This window comes from Sapajus apella, unplaced genomic scaffold (genome assembly GCF_009761245.1).
Source record: "Sapajus apella isolate SASKATOON/1434 unplaced genomic scaffold, GSC_monkey_1.0 scaffold156, whole genome shotgun sequence".
In the NCBI taxonomy this organism is placed as follows: Eukaryota; Metazoa; Chordata; class Mammalia; order Primates; family Cebidae; genus Sapajus; species Sapajus apella.
In genome coordinates, this window is record NW_022437096.1 from 2,083,825 (window position 1) to 2,108,351 (window position 24,527).

The 24,527-nt window shown below is 62.0% G+C and overlaps 2 protein-coding genes across 13 annotated transcripts in view; both read right to left on the reverse strand.

Moving 5' to 3' along the window:
• PLXNB2 (plexin B2) overlaps positions 1-8,782 on the reverse strand; it is a 32,663-nt gene extending 23,881 nt beyond the window's left edge. The window contains exon 1 of one of the 5 annotated variants that reach the window (XM_032266202.1): positions 8,684-8,782. The gene's annotated coding sequence lies outside the window, so the exon portion shown is untranslated. Of the gene's footprint in view, positions 1-1,377; positions 1,484-1,528; positions 1,583-8,683 lie in introns of those variants that run through there. The other 4 variants (XM_032266205.1, XM_032266203.1, XM_032266204.1 and 1 more) reach the window with 4 other exon arrangements.
• Positions 8,783-10,198: 1,416 nt separating this feature from the next.
• DENND6B (DENN domain containing 6B) overlaps positions 10,199-24,527 on the reverse strand; it is a 17,591-nt gene continuing 3,262 nt past the window's right edge. The window contains exons 2-20 of one of the 8 annotated variants that reach the window (XM_032266208.1): positions 19,736-19,774; positions 19,619-19,661; positions 18,623-18,735; positions 17,997-18,077; positions 17,307-17,412; positions 17,111-17,190; positions 16,964-17,026; positions 16,655-16,710; positions 15,080-15,202; positions 14,887-14,982; positions 14,701-14,795; positions 14,509-14,574; positions 14,120-14,163; positions 13,943-14,032; positions 13,705-13,758; positions 13,268-13,377; positions 13,079-13,181; positions 12,902-12,976; positions 10,199-12,821 (exon numbers count right to left, since the gene is read on the reverse strand). In XM_032266208.1, coding sequence (XP_032122099.1) covers positions 12,699-12,821; positions 12,902-12,976; positions 13,079-13,181; positions 13,268-13,377; positions 13,705-13,758; positions 13,943-14,032; positions 14,120-14,163; positions 14,509-14,574; positions 14,701-14,795; positions 14,887-14,982; positions 15,080-15,202; positions 16,655-16,710; positions 16,964-17,026; positions 17,111-17,190; positions 17,307-17,412; positions 17,997-18,077; positions 18,623-18,735; positions 19,619-19,661; positions 19,736-19,774 — 1,560 coding nt within the window. In that variant the 3' untranslated portion in view covers positions 10,199-12,698. Of the gene's footprint in view, positions 12,822-12,901; positions 12,977-13,078; positions 13,182-13,267; positions 13,378-13,704; positions 13,759-13,942; positions 14,033-14,119; positions 14,240-14,508; positions 14,575-14,700; positions 14,796-14,886; positions 14,983-15,079; positions 15,203-16,654; positions 16,711-16,963; positions 17,027-17,110; positions 17,191-17,306; positions 17,413-17,996; positions 18,078-18,622; positions 18,736-19,618; positions 19,662-19,735; positions 19,775-24,527 lie in introns of all 8 variants that reach the window. The other 7 variants (XM_032266207.1, XR_004264940.1, XM_032266209.1 and 4 more) reach the window with 7 other exon arrangements.

Here is a 24,527-nt window from a genome sequence, read left to right on the forward strand (position 1 = left end):
TACAGGCACGCGCCACCATGCCCAGCTAATTTTTTGTATTTTTAGTAGAGACGGGGTTTCACCATGTTGACCAGGATGGTCTCGATCTCTTGACCTCGTGATCCACCCGCCTCGGCCTCCCAAAGTGCTGGGATTACAGGCGTGAGCCACCGCGCCCGGCCGCCTGAACCATTCTTAATGCTAAAATGAAACCACCACAAAGCAGTCAGGCCCAGTGGGAGGAGGGGCCCAGCTTGGGAGCTGCTCTTGGCCAGGCCAGGCTGTGGGCTCTACGAGGTGAAACAGAGAGGGCAGGGACCAGAGGAGGGGGCAGACGAGGTGCCTGGGCTGGTCAAATCTGAGATGGGGACCCGGCACCAGCAGCCATGGAGAACAGGACAGCTCAGACCCAGGCATAGGAGGACTGGAGGGGTGGCATGAGCACAACCCCCCACCCCTGGCTGGAGCAGGCAGGGGTCCTAGGGCTGTGCAACCCTCCAGGGGTCCAAAGCACTGGGGTGGGCACAGGCCATGCACTGGGGGCCGCAGCCAGGGGGTGCTGGAGGAGGCAGCCTCGGATAAAGTGGGCGATTCGCTGCCAGGAGCACAGGCCAAGGCGGTCTGAGAGTGGCTGTCCCGGAACGGGGGTGGAGGGCGAAGGGCGGGGGAGAGAGAGGCGTCACGGAGAAGCCAGGGAGCCCCCCGCAGCCAGCAGCCTGGGGGCTGGGCCAATGCTAGCGACACACGCAAATCTGCAATTAGCCTGAGCGCTAAAAAAATCAGAGGAAACGAAACAGTCGCGCCGGCGAATCCTCCGCTGTTTTCAAAACAAGCGCGAGGGGGGCGCAAAGGGGCGGGGACCGGGGGGTCCGCAAGGACCCCGGCCGCCCCTCCCCGCGGCACCGCGCGCCTGGGCAGACGCGGGGAGGGACTGGCCCGAGAGCGCGCTGGGAGACCCAGCGCCCATCCCCTCCCTCCCGTGACCCGGGTCAGAGTTCAGCCCGGGGAGAAGCGGGGAGAGGGGGGCGGCTCCCCGGAGCCAATCGGGCGGGAAGGGTCGTCTCCTGGGTGAGTCTGCGAGCCCGGTACCCAGCCAGACCCAAAGGCGGGCACCCCGGCCTGTGTGGACCGCCCTGGCCTGGTTCCTCCCAGACAGACCCAGGTGGCACAGCCCCTCCCTCGGCGCCGGCGCCGCCAGACTCCCCGGAGGGCGCAGAACGGTTGCCTGGGAGCCAGGCGCAAAGCGCGCCCGGGGCCAGGAAGCGCGGGTGCTAGGCCCAGGCGTCCTCTGCGTCGCCTACTGCCCCCCCGCGACCGGAGATCCGCGGCCACCGCCCAGGACCTCCCGGGGACTCCAGCACCCCGCCCGCCCCTCCGCTCGGTGCCCCAGGCGCGCACCTGGAGGGAGCACGTGGCCGCCTCTGGGACGAACTTCACCAGGCCCGGGGACCCAGGACGCGCAGGCGAGTGGGAGCCTGACCCGGGTAACAGTGACCGCGGCGGCGCAGTCACAGCAGCACAGGAGACGGCGTCCCCGCGGAGCGCTCACCTGGCGTCAGGCACATCAGAGCGCGCGGCCGGCCAGGCCCTAAGTCCTCGGGGCCGGGGAAGAGGGGCGGGGAGCTGCTCCGCCCGGCCGATGGTGGCTCCGCCCGTGCCCCAGGGTCGGTCTCCAGGCTCGGCCCCTCCCGGCCCAGCTGCCCATTTTGCACGGCCCTGCCCGCAGCAGCCTCCCGCAGGACTCGCGACCTGAGGTCAAGGCCAGACTCACCCGGGGCAAAGGCCGAGCGCTCCCGGCACAACCCGACCTAGGAGCTGGGATGGGGCGGGGCGGGGCTCCAGGGACAGACTGATAATGTGGCCTGGGCCTTGCGTCAGCGCCTAGAGCGTTCCCGCAGGACTCCTGGCGAGGACCCCTCCCAGGTGGAGGTGGTCGCACTCCCTCTGCCAGCCTGGGTTCCAGAAGCTGGGCTCCTTCTTTTGGGGCCAGCCTCCCTGCAGTCTGGGCTCCAGCCTGGGCTCCCGGTCCCAGCAGGAAGTCACCCTGGCTGGTGGCAGCAATGGGGTCACCAGCCCAGGATCCTGGGGCGTGCCCCAAGAAGCCTCAGCTCCTCCAGTCTCCCTGTCACCTGCTCCAGGCGAGATGGCCACAGCCCACTGGTCCACCTCCTGAGGCGCCCAGGCCACCAGATACCCAGGACCTTTGTATCTAGCCCTGGCCCTCAGGCACCCCCTGAGCTCACCCAAGGGGCCTGTCCCAGCCCCCTCCCTGCCTCTGCATCAAGCACAGCCCCTGTGTATCAGTCCCTGTGTATCGAGGGTCCTTAGCCTGAGGCCCAGGGCTGCCCTCCCATGCCACACACAGTTTCGGGGACCTCCTCGTTCTCTCCTCTGTCCACAGCCCACCGGGGCATCTGGAGAATGGTCCTTCCCAGCCCTCAGACAAAAGGTAGGATCCAGCTGGCTATGGCACCCTGTCCCCACACCCACCAGGCCTGCAGAACCATCTCTCTCCTCAACCACCCCTTTTGGGGTCCCAGCCCCCATTCTGTCCAGCTTGGACACAGCTGCAGGCCCCCTTTCCCCATATAGCAGTCCTTTGGGTCAGAAAGCTGGGCAATGCAATGAACCCACTGACATCCCTGTGCTCCCTGAAGACCTCCTGAGGAGCGGGCATTGCCAGGCAATCGGGGCACACACATGAGGCCGGTGGCCACTGCAGGAACCACCAGCTCATCAGGTCAGGACGTGTGATCTGACAGCCCGGCCACAGAGGGACTCCCGTGGGATTCTGGGACTAGGTGACCCGGAGCCTCTCTTGCACAGAGGCCTCCCAGCCCACTGGGGCCCATCCCCACCTGCACCCATCCCCACCAGCACCCATGCCCACCTGCACCCATCCCCACCAGCACCCATGCCCACCTGCAGGCTCTCCTCTGAGTGGCCCCATGCATCTGCCCTTTTCCAGATCAACCCTGCAGCAGCTGCCTCCTCAAAGACCAGGTCCTGCCTGGATGCAGCTGGCCTAGGACCAGAGCCCGCCCACAACAGGGGCTTCTCACCCCCCTGGGGTGGGCTTGCGGGGCAGATGGGTGAGGCCCCAGCCAGTGAGCAGCAAGCAAGGCCTGTAATCTCCCTGTCAGCCTGTCAGCGCCTCAGCGGTCACCCCAGCCCTGCCTCTCCCATCACCGATGAACCCACAATTAGCTTGGGGCACCTCGCCAAGCCTGTGTCCCAGACACCACTTGCACACACGACCACACATGTGCAGACACACACGGCTGGGTGCTGCCGGAAGAGCCCAGCCAACAGGGGTCTCACCCCAACACCCAGAACTCGTCCCAAGGACAAACAGCCTGGGAAAGTTGCCTCAGGCAGGGACACCTGGGCTGAGAGGCGCTGTGGGTAGCTGGGTCTTGGCAGTGGGGCTTTCATAGCCGGGCATGCCTGGAGCCAGCCCTAAGGGAGGGGCCATGTGTGGCATGGGGTGGGGGGCGGTGGGAAGGGCGGTCTCAGCAGAGGAGAGGGGCTGCATCTGCCCAGGATGAGTTAGGGGCTGGTGAGGCACAGGGTGCTGGGCAGGATTTGGGTCCAGGCAGAGGGTAAGGCAGCACAGGATGTGGGCTGGGTCCCACGGAGGCAAACATTCAGGGCTTTGGGAGGGCAGAGGGACCGGGATTTCCCAATGAGGAAATGCCCAGCTGGGAGCGGGGCAGGACAGTGAGCGGAAGGAGATGCTCGTGGCTGGAGCTGTGTGGGGAGGTGGGTGTTGGGCCTCCCGGCAAGGCAACAGGGTCTCCCTGGAGACCTGGGGGACCAGCCCCTTGCTCCACGAGGGGGCTTGCTCTGTTCATGATGGAGCTGAGGACTTCAAACCCCCCAGGGCCTGGTCAAGAGCCACTGGGCCCCCGTCCAGATGTGGAACTGGGAGACTCTCCAGTGAGCTTTGCAGGGCCTGGGCGGCCTGCCTGGGATGCCCCGCCTTCCCGTCCTTCTCCCTAACATCCTTTTCTCTGTCCAGAGGTCCCGCAGGGTGGTCACCAAATCAGGCCCGGTGCCAAGATGGGAGTGGGGAGGCCAAGCCCCTCAGCTCCCCTGGCCAATCTCTGAGGCTGAGAGGGAGTGGCGGGGGCCATGCTGGAGCCCCTCCCTCCCACCACCTGCCCCTTGCCCCTGTTGACTGCTGGCTCCACTTAAAATAGCTTCTCCCCCTTGCTGGTGGGAGGGAGGCTCTGGTTTCAAGCCGGTAGGCTGGAGCAGGGCTGGGCCCGGGGCCTGGGCTCTGCAGTGTCCTGTGCCCTCCATCTCCTCCAAAGCAGCCCCCAGCTCTGGAAACACACCTGGCAGGGCTGGGATACATGGAGTCCTCACCTCCTGCTGGTTCTTAAACCCTGATCTCTGTGGCTGGGTCCTGAAAGACTTGGGTTAACCTCAAGCTCCCGTCATCCCGCCAAGCTGTGGCCTCCAAGTCACATACGCCCAGGCCTCCCTTGCTTCCCCCAGGACAGACCCCCGGTGCTGTGTGTCTGGGCTATCCTCAGAGCCCCAGAACTCACCTAGGTTCAGAGTCAGAGCCCAGCTGAGGACAAAGCACGGGCCCAGGCAGGTGCAGTGACAATCACAGAGCACCCTCTTGCCACAGCCACCTACAAGGCCTGAGGCACAGCCCCCTGAAAACTGCCTCAGCCTTCAGCACCCCGCTTTGGAGAAGCCGGGCGGGGGGGAAGTTCCTCCTCTGAGAAGCCCTCAAAACTGCATGGAAAGAGTGGACAGTGTCCCCTAGCCGCCAATCTGACAGGTGGCCGAATCTGTCACTGAGCAGGGGGCATGCTGGTTTGGGGGCCCCAGACCAGAGCAGGAGGCCACCTGGGAAGAGTCCCAGCCACAGGAGCAAACGCCCTTGCTTGGCCCCTTGGGGGGTCGTGTGGACACAGGAGGCCTCCTCTGAGGTGGACACCAAGCCCTTTTCCTCTTTCTTGCTCTTGCTGCAGGCCCAGCTGGGGGCAGCATCAGGCCCAGAGATTGGTGCTGGACACTGTAGCTCCACCCAGGAGACCCCATGGAAGCTGCTGACCAGCTGTGCCAGAGAGGCAGAGGCCTTATCCCCGGGAGCCCAGCCCCTGCACCTGACGCTGCTGCTGCTGGTACCCCACTGGCAGAGCTGGGGGCAGAACTGAGGCAGCACCTCCCTCTCCTGCCCCAGGCCTGGACCAGGACGCAGCTGGCACCAGAATGAGGAACTGCTGGATTTCAGAAGCCAGGAGACCTCAGGGGCTGAGGAAGAGAGCGAGCCCTGCCCCCAGGCGCCCTGATCCCAGCCCAGGGCTCTCTCCTCCCTCACCTAGCCTGGGACATGAGGCAGCTCAGGTGTGGCCTCCACGAGGCCTCAGGGGCCACCCGCTGCAGGAGCCAGGCTGCAGAGGCAGGACCCCCAGCTCCACACCCAGGCCACCTCCAGGCTCCTCCCGGAGACACAGACAACCCCAGGGGGTGGGGCAGACCTGCAGTACCACCAGGGGCAGCCTGCTCCACCATCCCTGGCTGCAGTGGGGCCTGGGGCCAGTCACTGTCACAAGTTCATGAATTTCACTGAGCAGGGTGGATCCACTGAGGGCGGGTGCCAGTGCTCAGGGCCAGATGGCAGGGGCCCAGCCAACCCCTTCACACGCTCGGCCTTCGGAGAGGCTTCCAGGCCAGGGGGGTGCCGCTGTGCTAGGACCTGGTTTGAGGCCGAGCCTGCAAATGGGGGAGCCCAGAACAGAGCAAGGTCCTTCCCTGGTCAGCAGAGAGGTGGGGCTCCTTACAATCCAGGGGTATGGGAAGAAGCAGGGGCCTGTGTCAGGGGATGTGAAACCTGGCAGTGCCCGGAAAGAGGGAAGCTAGGGCAGCTGCCCCTCCCCAGGCTCCAGAGCCTGAGCACCCCCACCAGCCAATTATAGGCTCTGACCCACTGTCCCCATCCTGTAATTAGTCAGAGAACCAGCCCCACCTCACCCACGGCCCCACCCCAAACACAAACAGCCACTACCCCTAAGGAGGAACTCTGCCCAGCCCTAACCCCAACAAATCCCCCACCCCCAGTGAAACTGGATCTGCCTCACAGAAGGGAGGTTAAGGCTGGGGGCCCCTAGCTGGCCACTGGGTGAGTTCTGAGCAGCTCCCCACCTCATCCCCAAACGGCGTCTAAGGCGGGCTCTGGGCACAGGTGGTCCCCCCAACTTCCAAGAAGGGTGGCCAGGCTGCAGCCAGAGGGACGGAGGCTCAGGGGAGGGCAACCCTCGTGGCAAAGGCCTGGCACCCGAGTGCCTGCCTAGCTCAAAGATGGCACGGTGTGAGGGGCCAGAAATCATGGCCTCTCCCAGCCAGTGTACCTCTGCCCATGCCCACGTACTCCCAGGTGGACCATCAGTTCTGGCTGGCACAGGGTGAGGCAGGGGGCAGGACATGGTGAAACTGGATGACGTCCTGGGGCGGGAGGAAGACTGTGCCATATGGGCCCTCCCCAGCACCTTCCAATCCAATCTCTTCTGCTCCACTTCCCTGGGCCCGAGCCAAGCCCCTGGGCTTTCTGCACTTGGGGCCAGCTGCAGGCTCCACCTCCCGATGTGGTCCCTATGGAGGCTGCTGGGCACGTGCCCCAGGGGCGTACAGCATGAACTCAGGGCCCCCGGCAGCCACAGCCCTGGGCCCACAGTATCACAGATCACTCCTCACACAGACCCATTTCTGGCCTGAGTCTCCCCACCTGAGAGATGGCTCACAGGCACCATATCCAAGGGGGGTCGTAGGCAAGAGCTGGCTGTTGAAGGGGCCTGGAGGGAGGCTGGTCCATTAGTCAGTAGCTGAACAGGGAGTCAGAGGAGACAGGAGGGCCCCTGAGAAAGACCCCAGTGCCCTCACTGGCAGCCTAGCTTTGCTCTTGCCTGCCACCTCCCTGGCATGCACAGGTCACTGGCACAGGGTGCGTCACTGAACTAGGGTCTGGAGGGTGCCTCGAAAGCCCCTCAGACCACAGTTGAGGCTTTTCAGGACGAGGGGTTCCCTGGCTGGGCCCAGAGCTCCTCCTGTCTCATGGCCTCCCCCAGAGGGTCCTGGGCCCACTGCAGGTTCATTCAGCAGGGCCTGCTGGGGCCAACCTTGGGGTGTTCTCCAACCCAAAGGTGACGCATCTCCTCCCTGCCTAGTCTGGGCTGGGCAGCTGCTGTAGGAGGTGGCAGAGCTGCCCAGACTTGCTTGTCCTCCTCCTGGGGCCCTCAACCCGCGGCCCGGAAGTGGATCCGTCTCCCACGCTGCAGCCTCCCGCTTCGGGTGGCTGGACACGGCTGGATAATCCAAAATAATTCCTTCTTGGCAGGCAGCCGGTGGGGGAGGGGGACTCACATTCCAAACCCTTGTTTTTCTCAGTAACTTCCCTCCTCTACTGGGGCGAGGAACCCCTGGCCAGACCTCAGGCCTCCCAGACACCCCGGGACACGGGTGGGTCCCCCACAGTTAACGTGGGAGGACTCAGACACGCCAGGCCCACCTGCTTGCTCCTCTGTCGGCTCCCGGGATTTTTGTGCAACACGTGAAAAGCTGATTCGTCACAAAAAATGCCCACTGCCCCTGCCCTCCGGGGGACTCTTGCCTCTGGGAAGGAAAGGGAGGGCACCTCCCACCAGCTGTTCTGTGCCAGGGTCATCTGGGCATAGAGCAGGCTGAGGGCCCCCACTTCCGGCAGCCTCACTCTCCCACCCCAAAGGGCTCCTGAGGGAGCTCAACTTTAAAGCCTCACAGGTTTCAGAGCCTCCAAGCAACGGGCTGAAGTCAGACAGCAAGTGGGGGAGGGGGGGAGCTCCAGGGAAGGTGGGGCCCAGGGAGCCCTCCAGGCCCCTGGGATCCACCGGCTTTGGGGTCCACCCTCACCCCCTGTGCTGACTCTGCCACAGACCACGGTGGGCACAGACCGTGGGCAGTTTCCTCCTTTCCCAAGGAGCTTCGGGAAGAGAAGTCAAGGGCCTAGCAGGAAGCTCCAGGGCTCCCGGGCTGAGACCCCCAGGTGACAGGGGGAGTCGGGCTCCCCAGATCTGCGGAACAGCCCGACCAGTGGGGACTGGCAGGGCAGCCGCTTCATGTAGAGCAGGATGCGGAGGGTCAGGGTCAGCAGGGGAGAGACAGGGCCCGCACCCCCGCTTCTAAGACTTTCTGTGCCACCCCAGGAGCCGCGAGGAGGCCCAGGCCGTGGGGTCTCGCCAGGGGCGGGTGCTCTCCGCCCTGGTCCCCCCGCGCCAAGGAGGCCCCAGGGGTGCGTGTCGGGCCCCCGGGAGCTCCGGCAAAGCCAGGCGCCGGTGCCGCTGAGCCTGGGGCCAGCGCGGAGCGCCCGCACCGCGGGGACCACCGCCGCTCGGCGCACGGAGCTCGGTGGCTGAAAAGTGAGGGGCAGGGGCGGAGGAGGGATCCGATGCGGCTCGGGAGCGACGCGGAGGCCCCGCCGGCCGGGCCCGTCCCCCGAGTCCCCACGGGGAAGGGCGTGGGGCGGGAGCGGCCCGGGCCTCGCCGGACGGACAGACGGACGGGGCCCAGGCCCCGAGAACCCTCCGCAGAGCCGCAGCCGCCGCAGGTGCGCAGGCCCGAGCGCGGCAGGCCCGGGTGGAGCGGAGCTGACGGCGAAGCCCCCCCTGCCCAGCGCGACGTTCCCCGCAGCCCCGTCCCCCGAGCTCGGTACCTGCACGTCCGCCGCCAAGGCTCGATGGCGCCCGGGCCGCGCTCGGCGCTGCGCTCTGGCCCGCGCTGCTGCCATGGAGACGGGGCCTTTGTGTGACCAAGGAGGGGCCGGAGCGCGCGGGAGCCGCCTGCCCCGCCCCCGACGAGCGTGTTGAGGGGAGGGAGGGGAGAACGGGAGAAGGGGGGAGAGGGAGGAGGAGGGAGAGGGGGAGGGGTAGAGGGAGGAGAGGGGTAGAGGGAGGAGAGGGCAGAAGAGAACGGGAGGGGAGGGTAGGAGACGGGAAGTGGGGGAGAAAGGGACAGGAGGGGAGGGCAGGGGAGGGGAGGGAGCCGCCAGCCCTCCCCGCGCGCCCCCCACGCCTCCCTGGCCCAGGAGCTACAGCGTGATTGGGCAGGTTCGGCCACCCCAGACCCAGTTTCGGCCACTCGAGACCCAGGTTCCGCCAGGGCAGCGCCCTGCCCAACACACCGCTGTCCCCGAAGAGGTCTTGGCCTGAGTCCCCCCCAACCCCCCCACCCGCAAGGAGCCCTGCAGGCCTGAGGGGAGCCCAGGGCTTGGCGCTAGAAGAGGACATTATGGGAGTGCTCTTGCTTGGCCAGAGGAACGTCTCTGAGGGTCCCTGCCAGTCGAGATGGGCAGGCACCATACCCTCACCCGAAGACTGGGAGCAGGCCAGCCACTCCCCTGCAGCTTTCAGGGGTGGGGGCTTCCAGAGTTGGGGGCTGCTGGACCTTGGCCCTCTCCCAGGGGTCTCAGCCCAACTTCCCCAGGGAAACCATTCCCAGGGGTCTCAGCCCCTGAGGAAAGCTGGGCACCTGGAGATGCCTCCCAGCACATCCTTGGCCCCCAGCAGCACCTCGGTAAGCTGCACCCGGGACCCCATACTGGTCCTTCAGGGCATGGAGGTGGGTAGACTTAGACCTCTTTCTGGGGGTTCTGGTTTCTGGGACACAGCTGCCCCACTTCTGGCATCCTAGGCCCCAAGTCCTGGCCCCAATGCTCCTGGTGTTCCCTGGACTTGAGAAGAGATGGAAAACCCTCTGCAGGGCCATTGCTTGGAGGGTGCCCCCACTGCTCTCCCCGGACTGGACGTGCTGAGCAGAAGACAGCAGCATTCCCCAAGCCCTCAGCCTCGCCCCCACCCTGGGGCGCCCCTCCCTGGGGCCACCTTCCACCCAGACCTGCCGGGCCTTGTTGCCCCTGTCCGTGGTCCTTTCGGTTGGCTTCCTCCTGTCCGGGATCCAGGCATCCCCCCCTCCTCTGCTTCCCCAACCTGACCTGGGATCTGCCCCGCCACATCGTGACAAACTCCTCCTGTCTGACTTAGATCTTTCGGTCTCTGCCTTCTCCCACCCTCTAGCAGCCAGGCCTGGTTCCTGCCCACTTCTTCCCTTGGGCCTTGAACCACATCCACATCTCGGCTACCGTCCCCCTCGCTGAAGAGGACCCCAAAATTACCAGGGTCTGACAAGGCTGCCAACTTTTTATCAAAAAAAGGAGTTAAAATACAAGCACTGTGTCACAAAAGGACGTTTTAATAGCAAAACCGTGGGAAGGCCACTATTCTAGACTAAAAGGGAGTCTTTAAATAGCTGACAGGAAGCTTAGGGTGAGCAGCTGTCCTTCCTGTCCCTGAGCAGGCCCTGTGTGCACCCTCAGCCCCCAGGCCCACTCCAGCCTGCTCCCAGCCCTCTCCATCCTCTAAACCCTGTGGTCCCCATCCTTCGGGAGGCCTCAGTGACCACAGCAGTCCTCATCCTTGCCAGCTAAGTTCTGCCCAGCACAGCCCCTCTTGCCTGCGGGGGCTGGCACTCTGGCCAGGGGTAGAGCAGTCTGGACCTTCCTGCCTCTTCACCGCGTACTTCAGGCCACATTCCACCCTGAGGCTCTTCTGCACAGGCAGGGACAGGAAGAGGGACTGGGACAGTACCCTCTACCTCAGCCTTGGCTTCTGCCCAGTGCAATGCTGCCCACCTGGCCCAGTGCCCACCAAGCCTTCCTCCCTGCTATGTGACCTCACCAGAGCCCTCCAGGGAAATCCGGTTGTACATTTCTGGACAGACAGTGGCCAGGGTCCCTGGGGGCTTCTCAGAGACCAGCCTGAAGCCCCTCCCCTATAGCCCTCAGAAAGCCAAGGGAGACCAGACTGTGGTATGGGGAAGCACAGGCTGCCTGGTACATGGGGTGTACTCCCCAAATCGGGTCACAGTTGAGAAGGGTGGGTCCTCTTCCCAAGCTGCCCTGACACCTTGATGTGATGGTCCTCAGTGGGCCAGGATGAGCATGGGGCTTCTGCAGAGGGCCCTGATGGAGGGCCTGCACTGTCCCCCAGGTCCCATCTTACGAAGGTCACATTCCAGCTGGCCACACAGGAAGTGCCAGCATCTCTGCAGACCTGCTAGAGACCAAGCCTTCAGCAGGGAGGCCGCCCCATGCCACAGTCGGGGCACACCAAGCTACGTCTGGCACGAGGACCTTTCTCACCCTCAGGCCCCGGCTTGCCAGTGCCACACAACCGATTTGCTGCCTCAGCTGCTATGTGCTCTGTTTAACGTGGCCACGTCCCGGGACCCTGCACCAGACATCTGGGCTGAACAGTCTCCTCGTCACCCTCCCCGCTGCCTGTATCCTTGTCTGTAGAATGGGGACAGGGCAGGCTGTCCTGGGCTGTAGTCAGGCTGGACAAGTCGACATGGACCAAGTTCTGAGAATGACCTGACACCTGACCCCGGAGCCCTCGTGGCTCGGTCACACCCTGCACTGAAGTGGCCAACAAGTGCACGGGTGTCCAGCCTCGCTGGAAGCTGTGGTCTGAGTGCACCAATGAGAACGCACACAGTATATCGCACCGAGTGGGGGCCTCAGAAGACAACGAAAAGCCCCTGCTCCAGCCCTGCCCCCCCGGCCAGCACCTGCCTGGCCTTGCAGGGCACCAGGCCCAGTCTCCATGGGTGGGCCCTCGCAGCACCGTCAGGCATCTGCGTGGATCTCTGGATCTCTCAGATGAGAAGCGAGGGTCTGACTGGTCAGGGGACCTATCCCCAGGCACACAGTGTATGATGCTGAACGGGGGCTTGGCGGTCCGGAGCCCTGACAGTGCTGTCAGCACTGTACATCACAGGGCTCAGTGCCTGCAGGTGTCACATTGGGGTGCACATGACCCAGAGGTGGCTCTTACCAAGGAAAGGGAGACATGCAGCTCCAGCCAGAGGCAGGGTCAGGCCAGAGCCCAGCGCCCCTCGGCTGCATGTAGGGATGGACGGACACACACAGACAACAGGGGCCCTGTCCACCTCTCAGGCGGGAGCACGGAGCTGGCACCTGGTGGGGACTCCAGGACTGGGAGCCAGGAAGGTGCTGTGGACCCTCTGAGTGCTAGGCTGAGCCAGCTCTCCTAGCAGAGGCACTGGGCCCCACATGGCCCCCTGCCCACCCCCTACGTCCAAACAAACCACAGCCCCAGGCAGGCAGGGGCCCAGAGGGGCACTGGGGTGCTGGGCAGAACTCTTCACACTGCAAAGCCATCTCTCCCCTTCTTGAGTTGATGACTGTGTACAAAGTACCCTCCCATCCCGACAAGACAGGGTGGGCAGCTGTGTTGGGAGAGGGTCCCTCCTGCCCTGGGCAGCCTGCCGGGCTGAAGGAAGCACCACACACAGCACAGGGGGTTTGGGGGCCAACAGATGGGCACCGGAGGGGCAGACGGTGGACACACCCACACCAGTGAGGGCTCCCAGCCTGTCCCCGCCCCGGCCCAGCCTGCGGTCTGCGGAGGCCAGGTGGGGCCCAGGAGGAGGCAAGGCTCAGCCTGCATATAATCCCTATGGTCAGGGCCATGCTGTGGTTCCAAATGTCGCCTTTACTACTGAGACAATGGTGGTGCAGGAAGGGGAGCCTGCAGTCTGGGCGGGGGGCCAAGGAAGGGGAGCGCGTGCTTGGCCCAGTGCCGTGGCCACTGGGGAGAGGGAGGCTCAGGCAGACCTAGGCTCCTGGGACCACGGCCCGTGGCTCTGTCCTAGGGAGGGCACAGGACGGCCTGCAGGTCCTTGGGCAGGGAGCCGATGACCGTCTCGATGTACAGCTGGGCCCGCTGCAGCGTTGCCTCCTTCACAGGGAGCTGGTGGCCCTGAGCCCGCACCTGCAGAGCAGCAGCAGTCAGGGCAGGCATAGCTCCGTGCCAGGCCAGTGGCACTGGGACAAGGCTGGGAGGCATCTCACCAGCTTCTCTCGAAGTTTCAGGACCAGGTCCACGACCTCCACCTCAGACTTGTCTTTCATCCAGGTCTCAATGTTCTACAGAGTAAGATGGCGTCTGCTGTCAGCAAGGCCCTCCCCTGCCCTGGGCCTGTGCCCACCCCACCATGCTCTGCACCCTCAACCCGCAGCCTCCCTCACCGCCTCACAAATAGCCTCAAGGTGCAGGGCCTCCAGCTTCAGGGCCATCTCCTTGTGCCGCTGCCGGTACCAGCCATCGAAATGGGGGGACTTGAAAAACCGCCTGTGGGGAGTGACAGGCAGGGGCCATGGGATGGCCCTGTGGACCAAGGGGGGGGCACAGGCCACCTGCACCCACTGTCCACCCACCTGTAGAGACCCAGCCAGTCGCCCTTGAGGATGCAGGTGAGCTGGGGCCCGGCATGCTCCAGGCTCCGCAGGAAGTCATCCTGGCTGAAGGGGCGGATCTGGGGGGGAGTCTGAGAGGGGGGTGGGGGGCCAGCACATGGGAACTCACAGGCCTGCACCCGACACGCTTCACAGAAACACTCCTCGCCACACCTGAAGACCCCCAGGCCCCACCCTGCCTGGCACAGATCCCGGAGAGCCCTTCCCAGGAACAGGCCCTGAGCCCCTCCAAGGGTCCTGTCCACCTCCTACCCTGTGGCCCCCAGTTTCACAAACATGATGGCCTTGAGCCTTATGGCTCCTGCACAGCCACAGCCTCCTGCCCCGTCTGCTCCAGACCTTCCCTCCTGCGGGTGAGGACGGAACCCCCACTCCCTGGACGCCCCCAGGACCCCCACCTTCCAGGGCGTGATGCTCTTCTGCAGGGGCATGAGGCTGGCCATGTAGTGCTCCTGGGTGGGGAAGGGAGGGGAGTGAGCCTATGGACCCATATACCCCAGCCCCATGCCCCCCAACCCCGGGCCCCCCCGCCCCCGTCCCCCCCCCCCCCATGCTCCCCCAGCCCCGTGCCCCCCAGAACCATGCTCCCCCAGCCCCGTGCCCCCCAGGCCCGTGCCCCCCAGGCCCATGCCTCACCAAGGGGATGATGAAGCTCTGTGTGAGCTCCAGGAGGTGCCGCCGCAGCAGGGCGCTCTGCACATCTGAGGGCCGCTTCTTCTGCACGCCCTGCAGGGAAGAAGGGGCAAGGCCCGTGCTGTGCCTCACACCACACCAGGCTCCCTGCATCCTCAGCCCCCACCCACCAGCCCATACCTTGAGCAGCCGTTTGAGCAGCGCCTTGTCGCGGTGGAGGTAGGCTGTGTAAGCGGTGTAGAGGCCTGGCGGGAGGGCACAGCTGGCACCCTGCCCTTTGAGGGGCTCCCTCCCACACTCCTGCAGCCCACAGAGAAGCCAGGGTGGGGTCTCATCTGCCTGCAGCCCCATGGCCTTGGCTGCACCTGAAAACCTCACCTGCCCCACCCCAGACAGAGACCCAATGAAGAAGAGAGCGCCCTCCTCCCCCTGAGGATTCTGAGCTCTGCTGCGGAGTCCTAGAAGAGGGCCAAGGGTCTGGAGCCCTGGCTGCCCCACCCGGGAGACCTGTGAGATGCAAGACAGGCCTCTCCACAGTGGAGGGGCTCCAGGTCTAGGGGAGCACAGACCTGGCTTGGTGTCCAGGGTCTTCAACCTTGAAGGCTTTTTCAGCTTGACTTGCTTAGGCAGGTCTCCTACGAAACACGTCGGTGGCCAGGCCTCAGTGCCCACAGCTCTGGCCATCCCCACAGGCTCTGAGGCGGTTCCACACTCAATGACGCTTCTCAGCACCACTCCCTGCACCTCCCCAGGAGCCTTACCTGACATCTTGGGCTCCCCGACTCGGAGGATGTGGGGCCAGTGCTGGAGTGTTTTGATAAAGAAAGGGTTTGTAACTCCCAGGACCACGTTCGGTCTAGACAGAGAGAGAGAGAGAGAAGAGGCAGAGACAGAGGTCCGAGGAGGTGGAATGAGGGCAAGAGCGGCAGGGTGGAGGCGGCACTTACGGGGCCTGTGTGCGTGTGGTAAACTCCTTGAACTCACTGTCATGGATGGTGAAGTAAGGGCGGAAGTCGCAGCAGAACCTCAGGGGCTGCAGGCAGCTGTGGACAGGGGCAGCAGGAGCAGGTGAGGCAGGGGTGGCCCAGGCACAGCCAAGATGGTCCAGCGCCCGCAGCCGGGACTGAGGCAAGGCAGTACCTGGTCAGGGCCAGCACCATCTCCGAGGACACGTCGGGCGAGGGTGCCAGGACTAGCAGGGGCTCCCCAAGGAGCATGAGCTCCCACAGGGTCTGCACGTGAGTCAGCACAGGCCGGAAGCACCTGGCGCCGGGCAGGATGATCCGGAAGGTCAGGCAGGGCTGAGACTCCTGGCCCTGGTCCTGCTCTCCCACCCGTTTGCACAGGCTGGCCCAGGCCCAGGCACTGGTGAACACGGCACATTGCCCCAGGGTGAAGACAGATTTCTGAGAATGTGAGAGTGTCTTGGGTTGCCATGGCCACCCCAAGCTCTGATAGTTTACCTGTGTTGGGCCTGGCCCCAGGAACGGGGGACTCAACCTGGACCAACCTGTGAGGGACCAGCAGTCGTGAAACGGCCCCAGAGCCGGGGCAGGGGCTGCTGACCTGGGCTGGGGAGCATGCCTGCCCAGACCCCTGCAGTCACCCTGTGCCCGCTCCAATCCAAGTGCAGCCCTAGCTCCTGCTAGGCCCAGCACAGAGCAGGATGGTCTCAAGGCCCAGGCCCCCTTGCAGACTCGCCCAGAGGCAGAGAGGGTGGCCTTAGGCACTGAATCCCTCCTGACAGCCTCTCCTTGACACCTGTCTTCTAGAACCTCCTGCCCACTGTGCCCATTTCCGCTGGCTGCAGACGTGGGCACTTGCTTCCTCTTCTGCACAATTCTTTCTTCCTTGCCGAACTGCCCCAAGGGTTACTCAGGATGAGCGGTGCCTCCCTTGGGCAGTCCCCACATGGTACTGGCCATACATACACATGCACACATGTATGCACACATGCACTCACGCACACACATGCACTCACATGAACACACACATGCATGCATGTGCACTCGCATGCACATGCATGCACTCATGGGCACACATGCACTCACGCACACACACATACACCCATGCACTCACAAACATGCATTCACACACACATGCACACACACATGAACTCACACACGCACATGCATGCACTCACACACACACACGCACTCACAAACACATATTCGTGCACACATGCAGACATAACATGCATATGCAGGCACTCATGCACACAGGTGTACTCACACATACACATGCACACACACATGCATACATGTACTCAGGCACACATGCACATACACTCAGGCACACACATGCACACACATGCACTCATACATTCGTGTGCACACATGCACTCACATGCACTCACGCGCACTCACGCACACACACACGTACTCATGCACACACACGCACACTCATGCACACTCATGCACACACATGCACTCGCACACACATATGCACTCACACATACATTCGTGTGCACACATGCACTCACATGCACTCACGCGCACTCACGCACACACATGCACTCACGCACACTCACACACGCACACACATGCACACACACGTACTCACACTCATGCACACACATGCGCTCACGCACACTCATACACACACGCACACTCATGCACACACACGTACTCACACACACTCACGCACACACACACACGCATATGCACACACAGCTGAGCTCCCCCAGAGCAGTGTGCAGCACCCTAGGGCGCTCACCTGAACAGGTCCAGCTCGTGGACGCTAGCAAGAACCATTGGGGCTGGCAGCAGGTTCTGAGGAGAGGAGAGGGTAGGTCAGGGCCAAGGCAAGGCTGGCACCCCTTGGGTCCCAAGCAGCCCCTGCCTCACAGCACAGGGGAGGGTGGGGAGCTCCCAGCCCTACACCAAGACACAGCCTATGGCTTTGCCTGGGTTTCACAACCCCACAGGGTGGACCAGGGAGGCAGATGTGACCATCCAGCCCAGGAGCAGGACTTGGTCGGGTGCAGCCCAGCTCTCTCGGCTCAGCCCCCGTCTCGGCTCCCACCTCTTGGTCACGCTGCTTCGGAGGACTGGACTCGGACTTATCCACCCTGGATGGGATGTGCACCTGGGGAAGGAGGGAGCAGCTGCCGGAGGGAGCAGGGCATCCCCACGCACCTGCAGAGTCTGCTCCCAGCCAGCTGGCTCTCACCTGGACGACAACACCCATGACAGGTAGGTTCAGGGTCTGCCCCGGCATGGGCACCGGCCACTGGTCGATCTCACTGCACACTGCGGATACAGTAGCTAGCGTCAGGACCCTCTCCAAGGAGAGGCTGCTGCCGGGCCCACCAGGGGCCACAGCTGGGATGATGAGACCATGACGGACACGCCTGACGGCCACTCACCTGCTTCCAGGCAGGGTGCCAGCTTGTCAAAGTACTCGGGGGCAATCAGGCTCAGCAGCGCCTGGAACAGCTGGACAAAGGGTAGGCGGGACACCAGCACCAAAGACTGTGGGGTCACAGGGCTAGTCAGAGGCCCCCAGCACCAGGCCTCATCCCAGCCACTCAGGAGCCCACAGAGAGCCCTGAAGCCAAGCTTACCTGGAGCTGGCCGGGTAGTACATCCCACCAGCTCCACAGGACAGCTGCCCCAACAGCCTCAGACCCCGGATTATTAGGAGAAAACCCAACACCGAACTCCCTGGGTGGCGACGGGCGGGGGGGCAGACCCTAGGGACTTCGGGGGAAAACGCATGGTGCCCAGGATTTCTAGAATGATCTCCCTGGGGCTGAGCAGCTTTCACTGTCGGCATATGGCTTCCAGGCTTGGCTGTCCTGACCCTGACAGTGTGATGACCCACCAGCCAGCAGGGAGGGGCAGGAACCCCTGGGACCAGGACAGAAGGGCCTTGGGTTCCACCGGGCAAAGACAGGGCAGGGGGGCCGCAAGGAGAGCTGGACACAGCCCAGGTGGCACTGCAGGAGGAGTGGGCACTGCTGGAGGCTCAGGACCCCTTGCCTGCCCCCCAGTCCCTCTGCTGCCTGCCAGCTCCTGCCTCTCCAAGGCGCCAGCCCAGCAGCCCAGCAACTCACCTTCTGGAAGTAGCCCCTCTTCACAGAGCTGTCCTTCACCTGTCTGAAGTACACATAGCCAAAGTAGTGTGCTGGCTCCCTCTGGAAGGAGCAAGGTGTTAGCCAGGCCGTGCCCCACCCAGACCACCCGGCCCAGGGCTGCGAATGGCAAGAAATAGGCAGAGACTGCAGCAGATGGGAGCCTGGAGAACCAGGAGGCTCCCAGAGCTGCTGTCACTGCCCTCTGGCCACCAAGGCAGAGGCAGGCCGGGAGGTCCAGGGCTCAGAAGGTGTGTAATACCCCTGCTGATACAGCCCGGAATCAGCTGGCGGAGCGGAGAGGAGCTTCGGGGGCTGGGAGCCCTGGGAGACCAGCGTAGGCCCCTGTTCAACTATGCAGATGCCCAGCCACGGATGTGTGGTGCCAAGGAAAAGCCCCAAGGACCCCGGAGAGACCCTGGAAGAGCTAGCCCATCCTCAGCTGGAGCTGGTGCCTAGGGCTGCAGGACCAGGGGGCCTGGCCAGCTCCTCTCCTGCCACACAGGGCCCAGGCACTCTGAAGGGGCTTCTCACACCAGCCTGACCCTGGCAGGGCCCGTGGGGAGCAGGGGAGGAGAAGCAGGTCAGAGAGGCAGCCCAGCGCTCACCTGCAGCGCCACGGGGGCCCTGCTGTGGTAGTGCCTGTCGTTGGCATGCCAGGGGCTCCTCTGCCCTCCACACTGGCGCATGCGGAAGCTGAACTGAGTGTCTCCAAGGCAGCCTGAAAAGGGGCAGCCCCACCATGCCAGTCAGGACCAGGAGCCTCTCTTACAGGCCCCGGAGCTGGGGACCGGGGCCAAGGGCTCCGTGAGCCTGGACTCTGCTGGTAAAAATGCCCCAGAAAGAATGCCCAGCCCAAGGGGTCTGTTTCCCAACGGCTCCTATCCTGACTCCTGCCCGCCCTGCACCTAGCGTCTTAGAATATATTCACACAAGAGCTGGGTATGGTAGCTCACGCCTGTAATCCCAGCCCTTTGGGATGCCAAGGTGGGCAGATCACAAGGTCAAGAGATCAAGACCATCCTGGCCAACAAAGTGAAACTCTCTCCCTACTAAATATACAAAAAAATTAGCCAGGCGTGGTGGAGCGAGCCTGTAGTCTCAGCTACTCAGGAGGCTGAAGCAGGAGAATCACTTGAACCCAGGAGGCGGAGGTTGCAGTGAGCTGAGATCGTGCCACTGCACTCCAGCCTGGCAACAGAGCGAGATTCCATCTCAAAAAAAAAAAGAATATATTTGCACAGAGAAGCACCTTCAACTTCTCTGGGAGATTGGCCCGACCTGCTTGAGACAGAAAACCAGGACGTCTGTGCCCCGGGGTGGGAGCGGGAGGGGGGCCCTGCTCCTGGTGGCCGCTGTGTGGGGTGTAGGAGACTGACTGCTGGTCCTTCTGCCCAGATACACCCCTTCCACATGTACCTGGGGACCTGGCTGCAACACGGGGATCTGGGCGCCTATGCTGCGTGGGCATGGGGCTGGTGCTGCCCACCCTGTGGCATTCTGTGCACTGCAGGCAGCCTAGGCAGCCGTGATGCCCCTGGCCTGGGCTACAGGGACTCCCAGCTGGCTCCATGTCCAGCCCCAGGAAAGGTGGGGTCGCCTACCTGAGTGTGAGTCGGGAAAGGACAGGTAGCAGATGCTGCTTTTCTGAAACATACAAAACCCAGTGAGGGCCGACTCACTCCTGGGTCACGTCCATTCCCAAGAGGGCCAGGACTCACCTCCTTGTCTGTGAGCCGGAAGTCGTTTGGGTACACCAGCTGCAGAGGAAGACAGAGCACTTGGTGATGCCCTCTGCTCATGGAGGCGACACCCCCGATGGCATCTGCTGGGCTGGGACTGTCCCAGCAGCTGCAGCGTCTACGGGGTACAGGTCAGTGCCCATGGTGCTGGCTCGCCCCAGTTCCCTGCCCAGCAGCTGCAGCGTCTGTGGGGCGCAGGTCAGTGCCCATGGTGCTGGCTCACCCCAGTTCCCTGCTCCATCAGTGTGCTGCATCCTCCCCATACCACCTTCTCTGGCCATGATGCCTGGCTCCTTGCTGACTGGATCCTCTCTCTGTCCTCCAGGCCCCAGGTCCCAGGCCAAGGGCAACTCCCCTCCCAGCTAGAGGCTTCTTCACTCTCCAGGACCCTCTCAGTAAGAGGCCAGCACAACTGGGTGGGCTTCCTGACCCCTTTCTCACACCCCTGGTCCTCACAGCCACCCAACCACCTCTTGCCCAGACTGCAGTTGGGCCCCCCTGCCCCTATCAGCCCAACATCTGTTCACAGCATCAGAAGGGCAGAGCTTCGCCTGGGCACAGTGGTGCACGCCTCTAATCCCAGCACTTTGGGAGGCTGAGGCAAGCAGATCACTTGAGGTCAGGAGTTCGAGATCAGCCTGGCCAACATGGTGAAACCCTGGCTCTACCAAAAATACAAAAATTAGCTGGGCATGGTGACGCACACTTGTAATCCCAGCTTCTTGGGAGGCCGAGGCAGGAGAGTTGCTTGAACGCAGGAAGCAGAGCTTGCAATGAGCTGAGATTGCCCCACTGCACTCCAGCCTGGGCAATAGAGCAAGACTCCATCTCAAAAAAGAAAAAAAGAGGGGCAGTGTTTCAGGGACCCAGAGGCCCCCCTCACCGGGGACAATGACAGGGCCCTACCTGGCTGTTCCCCCACCTCCCTCACCACCCCCCAAGCCAGAGGGCCCCAGCAGTGCTGCTCCCCTAGCTTTTGCTCAGATACAGGCCCGGCAGTACCCCTGCCCCAGACGGGAGCTTCCTGTCAGGTTCTCTCCCCGTCCTGCTCAGCTGTCTTCACCCACCCTTCCCCTGCTAGGGCCTGTGCCCCACCTGTAGTGCCTGGAGAGTGCCCGGCTGGGCAAGCCCTGCACCCCCAGGAGTGGACAGTTGGGGAGAGCATGATGCTAGGTAGGGGCTGAATGACCTGGAACAGGTGTGCACAGACAGAGGTGGCAGGTGGGGCAGGCCAGCCTGGGAGCCCAGCCCAGTGGGTCCAATTTCACCGTAGGGAGCCCCCAGGGGCCCCATTCCCAGTGGGCCCTGCAGTGTCTCCTGAGCTGTGTCTGAAGCCTGCCGAGAGGGCCTCTGCACACTGTGCCCTCCTCATCCATCTGCCCAACTTCTCCAGAGTTGGGTTTAGGCTGTAATGTGGCTTCTTCCAAGGTGTGCTCTGAGCCCCCAGATGGTGAGGAGCTGAGCCCTGGGGTGCTCCCAACAATGCCGTACCCTGGATGAACGCATCTGCCATTGTGTTTTTGAGAGACAGGGCCTCGCTCCATGACCAGGCTGGAGTGCAGTGGTACAATCAGCTCACTGCAGCCTTGAACTTCTAGGCTTAAGCGATCCTCCCACCTCAGCCTCCTGAAGTGCTGGGAGTGCAGGCGCGAGCCACCGTGACCGCTTGCTATTAAAATAGGTCTGCCCTTTTGCGTGGTCTGGGCTTGCTGCTGTGGTCCTGCTTTGTCTCTTCTGATGCACAGTAAGTCTCTTTAAGGCAGTGATCCTGTCCTGGTTCCTTCTGCCTCCCAGCACCTGGCACGAAACAGACCCTCCCCACATACAGTGCTGCACGTGTGAAGAGGTCTATGGGGTCTACTAGACAGGTGGGTGGAGGGGAGCTAAACAGACACCAAGGAGGGGTCAGAAGGAGAACAACGGGGAGGTGAGGGTGGGCTGGACCCACAGGGGGCCTTGGGATAGCTCTGTGAGGGGCAGGGCCACTCGGCCACTCAGCCTGAGCCTTCATGTCTGCACTGAGGAGGGCTGAGGAAAGGCAGGTACCCTCTGCCTGAGCTCAGGGCTCTGCATCTGGTCTGCTGGTCACAGGCGCTTGTGGTCTCTGAGCTCCATGCCCATGCCCAGGGGCCCCTCAGTACATCTGACCAGGGAAATCCACATTCACAGGTTCACCCTCTTTGGGAGTGGCCCTGGGATCCAGGTACAACCTAGAGCTGACTGCTAAGCCAGAGGTCAGCCACCCAGGGCTGGCCAGACCAAGGTGAGGGGACCAACGGAGCTGACACTCAGGGCAAGAGGCCTCCCAGGCCAGGCTGTACCCTGCTCAATGTTCCATGAGGGTCTTGCCCTTTTCCCCTAAGCCAGCCTGCACAGGTCCCTGCCCCTGGTCACCAGTCACCCTGAGTAAGACCAGGGTGGGAGCTTGGTTTGGAGAAGGCACATCCAGGGAGTGGTTCTCAAGGTATGGCCTGGCCACCCCTGCGATCCCGGGGTCAAAGCTCTTCTCATACACGAGAGTCTCCTTCTCATCTTCGCCCTCATGTACAGCGTAGCTCCCAGAAGCCACAGCATGTCTTGTCCTGGTGGGCTGAATGCAGTGCTGATGAGAATCCAGCTGGTTTTTTTGTTTGTTTTTGAGACAGTTTCCCTCTTGTTGCCCAGGCTGGAGTGCAATGGCACCATCTCGGCTCACCGAAACCTCTACCTCCTGGGTTGAAGCGTTTCTCCTGCCTCAGCCTCCTGAATAGCTTGGATTACAGGCATGCACCACCACGCCTGGCTAATTTTATATTTTTTAGTAGAGACAGGGTTGTCCCATGTTGGTCAGGCTGGTCTCAAACTCCTGACCTCAGGCGATCTGCCTGCCTCAGCCTCCCAAAGTGCTGGGGTTACAGGCGAGAGCCACCACGCCTGGCCAAATCCAGCTGTTTTCTATGTGACCATTTTATTTTATTATTTATTTACTTATTTATTTTGAGGCAGAGTCTTGCTCTGTCACACAGGCTGGAGTGCAGTGGTGCAATCTCGGCTCACTGCAACCTCTACCTCCCAGGTTCAAGCGATTTTCCTGCCTCAGCCTCCTGAACAGCTGGGACTACAGGCCCGCGCCACGATGCCCAGCTAATTTTTTGTATTTTTAGTAGAGACGGGGTTTCACCGTGTTAGCCAGGAAGGTCTCGATCTCCTGACCTTGAGATCCGCCTGCCTCAGCCTCCCAAAGTGCTCAGATTGCTTTGTGAGCCACTGCGCCCGGGATGCCCGGACATTAATAAGGCTTGTGGAAGTGTGAAAAGATGCCACTCCTCTCAATAAATTGTTTTCGTTTTGAAAAATATGGTCGTGGCCGGGCGCAGTGGCTCACGCCTGTAATCCCAGCACTTTGGGAGGCCGAGGCGGGTGGATCACGAGGTCAAGAGATCGAGACCATCCTGGTCAACACGGTGAAACCCCGTCTCTACTAAAAATACAAAAACATTAGCTGGGCATGGTGGCGCGTGCCTGTAATCCCAGCTACTCGGGAGGCTGAGGCAGGAGAATTGCCTGAACCCGGGAGGCGGAGGTTGCGGTGAGCCGAGATCGCGCCATTGCACTCCAGCCTGGGCAACAAGAGCGAAACTCCGTCTCAAAAAAAAAAAAGAAAAGAAAAGAAAAATATTGTCGTATTGTAATATGTAGCATGTTATTTTTTCAATGAAGTAACAAATATTTTTTAATTTCCTCAGGTTCGTACAATTAAAAACATTTTCTTAAACGGTTTTTTTTCCATTTTTATATTATTTCTTTTTTTCTTTTCCTCATCCCCTGCTTTTTTTTCAAGATGGAGTCTCGCCCTGTCACCCAGGCTGGAGTACAGTGGCGCAATCACAGCTCATTGCAACCTCCACTTCCCAGATTCACACACCACCAAGTCTGGCTAATTTTTCTGTGTATTTTAGTAGAGTCAGGGTTTCATCGTATTGGCCAGGCTGGTCTCGAACTCCTGACCTCGTAATAAGCCCACCTTGGCCTCCAAAGTGCTGGGATTACAGGTGTGAGCCACTGTGCCCAGCCCCTCTAACTCTTTTTTTTTTTTTTTTTGGGACGGAGTTTCGCTCTTGTTACCCAGGCTGGAGTGCAATGGCGCGATCTTGGCTCACCGCAACCTCCACCTCCTGGGTTCAGGCAATTCTCCTGCCTCAGCCTCCTGAGTAGCTGGGATTACAGGCATGCGCCACCATGCCCAGCTAATGTTTTTGTATTTTTAGTAGAGACGGGGTTTCACCATGTGGACCAGGATGGTCTCGATCTCTTGACCTCGTGATCCAACCGCCTCGGCCTCCCAAAGTGCTGGGATTACAGGCGTGAGCCACCGCGCCCGGCCCCCCTCTAACTCTTAAAAATGTTTTTTGAGACAACGTCTCACTCTGTCACGAAGGCTGGAGTGCAGTGGTGTGAACACAGCTCATTGCAGCCTTGACCTCCTGGGCTCAGGCAACCATTTCACCTCAGCCTCCTGCGTAGCTGGGACTACAGGCCTGCCCCAGCACACAGGGCTGATTTTCACACTGTTCTGTAGAGACTGGGTCTTGTTATGTTGCGCAGGCTGGTCTCAAAACTGAGCTCAGCCATCCATGTAGCTGGAACTCCAAGCCTGTGCTACCATACCCAGCTAATTTCCTTGGTTTTTACATCTAGTAAACATTGATAGATAGAACTTATATATATATATATATTTTAAAGAGGCTTTTTGCAGTCCTCAATAATTTTTTTTTTTTTTTTTTTTTTACAG